Genomic DNA, 5,069 nt, shown 5'->3' with positions numbered 1-5,069 from the left:
ATGCCAAGGAGAATCTTGGAATCCTCAATTCCTCTTAAAAGTATTCTTGTTTCTTTCTCCCCATCTAACAAATCTAGTTCCATTAAAAGATTGAATATTTCTCACCCCCCAGATAGTCCCCTTTTATTCTTGAAATAGAGCACCCCACCAAATATACTGATATTGTTCTCCTTTTTATATCTCTCAGTTAATATACACCCCATAAATTTATGTTCAGACCTGCTTCCTCATCTGTTTAGTGTTACGCTACTGTTATACATGTAACAGTTTTTCATTTTTTCCACCTGTTTCTGGCAGCTGAAATTGGCGCGTTTTGGCTCAAGAACTTGTTTTGCGGGATGACTTTGAAGAATCTTCTGGGTAAGAGCTGTGGATTGCATTGTTTTAAAAGGTTCAGTGATGTTCTAGTTGTGGTATTGTTTTTGTGTTATGCCTGTTTTAGTGGATTCTGTGATACGTTTAACATGGTTTCAGTGCCTCTTGGTTTCGAGGTTAATGGTCTTGATAAAAATGCGAATTGGGTGTCTGAAAATGGGGTTTTTGCATTTGGTTTCTTGGAGAAAGATGCTGATGATGCTGATGAGCGTGTGGTTGGAATTAGGTACAATTTAGGGGATAAAGCTGCAAATTTTCCTGTGTGGACCGTTGGTGGGGGGCTTAGGGTTGCCAAAAACTCTACATTTAGGCTTGCCATGGATGGGAGGCTAGTCTTGATTAATAACCCCAATGGAATTATTGTTTGGAGTACCAATACATCTTCTTTGGGTGTTCGAAAAGCTACTCTTTTGGACAATGGAAACCTCGTTCTTCTAGGCAACAAAGATGAAGTGATTTGGGAGAGCTTTGGTAGTCCAACAAACACTTTACTCCCTGGCCAGTCACTTCATTACCCTCTTAGCCTTAGAGGTCCTTCCATGAAATCGATCTTGAGTTACTATAGTTTGGTGATTCGCCAGACTGGCGAACTTGAACTTGTGTGGGAACACAATATCACCTACTGGAGGAGTCACTTTAGCTCCTCTGCTATTGTGAAGGAAGCCAGGTTTGATTCTGTTGGCGTTTTAGGTCTGTATGATGATGGAAAAAGAGTTGTTTGGTCCATGTCAAGTAAGGATTTTGGAGACCCGTCTGTGACTTTGAGGCACCTTAGGATTGACCAAGATGGGAATCTGAGAATTTACTCATGGGACAATGTAAGTTGTACATGGAAAGTAGGTTGGCAAGCAGTGAAGGATCAATGCCATGTGTTTGGTTCTTGTGGTTTATATAGTGTGTGTGGGTATAATTCAACGGGTCCTGTATGTGATTGTTTGTCTCCAGATTCCTTGCTAAGGAGTATTGGGGCTTCTGCAGTTGACACAGGTGGTTCAGTGTGCAAGAAAATGGTGGATTTGGGAAATTGCAAGATGCATACAAGCATGTTTATAATGAAGCAAACAGTTCTTTATGGTCTTTATCCTCCACATGATATTGATATGTTGTTGAGTGAGGAAGCTTGCAAGGAGTATTGTTTGAATGACACTACTTGTATTGCTGCAACATCAGCAAATGATGGTTCAGGTTTATGCACCATCAAAAGAACCAGCTTTATTAGTGGGTACAGGAACCCTTCTGTTCATTCCATTTCATTCTTGAAAGTCTGTTCGGTTCCACTGGCTGTTGCAGCGCATGGTGGTGATCCCCTTAGTAATTCACAATCAGTATCTTTGTCACTGGGTGGACTCAGGTCTGAAGGGGTAAGTGTTAAAAAGTTTGTTGGAGTTATAGCACTGATAGTTTTACTCACAGTATCAGTACTTGTGAGCATTCAATTTTCATTGTTTTGGTTCATTTATCATAGACGAAAAATTAAGGCTCAGACAAGGATTCCCTTTGGGAAGGATGCTCAAATGAACCCGCATTATAGTGTACTTATCAGGTTATCGTTTGAGGAAATAGAGGAACTTACAGACGGTTTTGCTAGTCCACTTGGCCGGTCTGTTTTCAGAGGCACTCTTCCAAATAAAATACCCATAGTTGCTAAAGTTTTACATGATGTAGTTGTATCAGAGAAGGATTTTCGAGTTGCAGTTTCTACGCTGAGAGGGACGCATCATCGGAATCTTGTATCTGTTAAAGGCTTCTGTTTTGAACCAAGACACAAGATTTTACTGTACGAGTATGTTCCAAATGGTTCTTTAGACAAGTGGCTTTCCAATTCCGAGCACGGGCAACAAGAACAGATTTTGCAGAAAAGACTAGATATAGCCCTTGGAGTAGCACGTGCTCTTGCTTATCTGCATTCAGAATGTCAACAATGCATCACTCATGGCAACTTAAGTCTAGAGAATGTCTTGCTTGATGAAAACTTGGCTCCTAAGCTGACAGATTTTGGACTTCAGGGCTTACTCATTAAGAAAGCGGCTTCTTCTTCAGAGTCTCCATCAGAAAGGGACATTTACATGCTTGGACAAATGTTTGTGCAAATCGTTACTTGCAAGAGAGAGTTTGCTGGAGACAATGTGCAGCAAATTCTCAACCATGTATATCAGGAAAGCAAATTTATGACAAGTGATAGTTTGAAAATGATGGAAAGAATTGCGAGAATTGCGTTTTGGTGCATGCAAAGTAAAACATTTTTGAGACCTTCGATTGGTGAAGTGGTTAAAGTACTTGAAGGAACTCTTTCAGTTGATCGGCCTCCATCGTTCGGTCTACCTCAAAGGCATGACAGTATTATAGAGTCGGAAGTCGTGACGGAAATAGAAGTAGAATAATAGGGGAAGCTGACTTTGATCTGAAGTAGGGAATATCTTGCTCTAGACCTGCTTATGTTATATAGGAATGGAATATGTTGTTTTGCAATCTTGAACCCTGAAATGTATTGGAAAATTTCTCTTATTTGTAAGCAACCTTTTGTTTTAAGCTAAAACAATTCAGTATTTTTAATTTGTCTACCCCTGGCTTTTATTCTCAGAGTATGTGTTATTTCTACAAGTAGTGGGAGGAAATGAATATATCTTTAGTTCATTGTTCTTGTTTAGTAACGTGTATTTTGGAAGCTGTTACTAGTTTTTCCTGTGCTTTATCAGTTTTTACAAGAGTGAAATGAGGGAGTATCATAATGACTGTCCCCAAGAGATCAATGCTTTTACTTCTGCTTCTGCTTCTTCTTCTTCTTCTGCATTACCGGTGAATTTGAAGATTAACTTTTCTGTACATCGAAGTTGAGTCAAAAATATGATAACCTTCAAAAACTCAATGAGGGTGAGGGAGATGTTCAAGCAATCAGTACACTTGATGCTTGGAACCATTCAAATTTTCTGTGCCGAAACTATATTATGAACAATTTGGCAGACACGCTGTACAATATGTAAACCAATATGAAAACTGTTAAGGAGTTGTGGGAGACGTTGGACCGAAAATATAAAACTGAGGATGTCGGAACTAAAAAGTTCATTGTTGGCAGATTCTTAGATTATAAAATAGTGGACTCCAAAACAGTTATCAGTCAAGTGCAAGAACTCAAAGTGATTCTTCACGAAATTCATGTCGAATGGATGATTTTGAGTTAAACTTTTCAAGTGGCTGCAATTATTGAAAAATTGTCCCCTGCATGAGAAGATTTCAAAAATTATTTGAAACACAAGCGAAAAGAAATGAACGTCGAAGAACTAATTGTTAGATTTCTAATTGAAGAAAAAAACAAGAGTTCTGAAAAAAGTGGTTCAATCCTGGTATGGCTAAAGCCAATATCGTGGAGTTTGGTCAAAGTAGTAAGAACTACAAAAAAATTCTAGGTCATCCGGTGGCAAAAGGACCAAGTAAGGACTGAAAGGTGGAATTTCTAAGAAGAAATTTCAAGAGAAATGCTTCAATTGTAACAAAGTATGTCACAAGTTTTCGGAGTGCTGATTGCCAAAGAAAAAGAAAGAAGTAAATGTAGTTGACTACATAGCACAAGATGTGTCGGAGCTGAATCTCTTAGCCGTCGTTTCTGAAGTGAATATGATGGGTTCAAACCCTAGAGAATGGTGGATTGGCACCGGTACTACGAGGCATGTGTGCTCTAATAAGAAGCTGTTTGCTGCGTTTGAATCAATTGAGAATGGGGAGAAGTTATTCATGGGAAATTCAGCAATTTCTGAAATCAAGGGATAAGGAAATGTGGTTCTGAAGATGACCTTGGGAAAAGAGCTAACTCTCAACAATATGCTATATGTGCCGAAAATTTGCAAGAACCTAGTGTTCGGGTCGCTTTTGAATAAGCATGGCTTTCGCATTGTATTTGAGTCGGACAAAATTATTTTGTCAAAAAGTGAAATGTTTGTCGGAAAAAGATATGTTTCCGACGTTATGTTTAAATTCAATGTAATGGTTGCTAAACCAAAAATGAATAAAGCAAACTCTTCTACTTATTTGTTTGAGTTTTTCAATTTGTGGCACGATAGACTATGACATGTTAACTATGATACTTTACGAAGACTAGTTAACTTGAATTGCATACCCGAATTCCACATTGGTTCAAAACGTATGTGACTTAAAACTTGTACAAACAAGAGATGACAACAAGTATTTTATTACTTTTGTCGACGATAGCACCAAATACTTTTATGTGTATCTGTTAAAAAGTAAAGATGAAACTATAGAAAAATTTGTTATCTATAAGAATGAAGTTGAAACTCAACTTAATAAAAAAAATTAAAGTGTTAAGAAACGATCGAGGTGGTGAGTATGAAGTGCCGTTTGCTAAATTCTATGCACAACACGAATCATACATGAAACCATCGTACCTTATTCACCGCAACAAAATGGCATTGCTGAACAGAAAAAATCACACTTTAGAAATGATGAATGCAATGCTAGTAAGTTCTGGATTACCTCAGAACATGTGGGGGGAAGTTGTGTTATCAGCAAATTACCTTTTAAATAAGGTGCCCCGAAAGAAAATAGAAAATACCCCTTATGAGTTATGGAAAGGAAGAAAATCTTCTTATAAATACTTACGAGTGTGGGAGTGTCTTGCTAAAGTGGCCGTTTCAACACCAAAGAAGGTAAGGATAGGGCCAAAGATAGTAAATTGCATCTTT

At 38.1% G+C, this 5,069-nt stretch overlaps 1 protein-coding gene across 1 annotated transcript; it reads left to right on the top strand.

Annotated features, from left to right (window-relative positions):
• Positions 1 to 338: 338 nt before the first annotated feature.
• LOC111384365 (G-type lectin S-receptor-like serine/threonine-protein kinase SD3-1) lies at positions 339 to 4,140 on the top strand. Its single transcript, XM_023008640.1, has 4 exons — positions 339 to 2,712; positions 2,803 to 2,860; positions 3,072 to 3,171; positions 3,904 to 4,140. Exons 1-4 carry the CDS (start codon positions 339 to 341, stop codon positions 4,138 to 4,140), a joined length of 2,769 nt encoding a protein of 922 aa, XP_022864408.1.
• The last annotated feature ends 929 nt before the right edge of the window (positions 4,141 to 5,069 follow it).

Source organism: Olea europaea, unplaced genomic scaffold (assembly GCF_002742605.1).
Source record: "Olea europaea var. sylvestris unplaced genomic scaffold, O_europaea_v1 scaffold2900, whole genome shotgun sequence".
Classification (NCBI taxonomy): domain Eukaryota; kingdom Viridiplantae; phylum Streptophyta; class Magnoliopsida; order Lamiales; family Oleaceae; genus Olea; species Olea europaea.
The sequence above is the reverse complement of the archived record's forward strand: the minus strand, read 5'-3'. Positions and strand labels throughout refer to the sequence as shown.

Coding starts and splice junctions, on each gene's coding strand:
- LOC111384365 (XM_023008640.1), top strand. CDS start 339: ATGACTTTGAAGAATCTTCTGGGTAAGAGCTGTGGATTGCATTGTTTT. Junction 2,861..3,071: donor GCAATCTTGAACCCTGAAAT/GTATTGGAAAAT, acceptor GTGCTTTATCAG/TTTTTACAAGAGTGAAATGA. Junction 3,172..3,903: donor CTTCTTCTTCTGCATTACCG/GTGAATTTGAAG, acceptor TGATTGCCAAAG/AAAAAGAAAGAAGTAAATGT.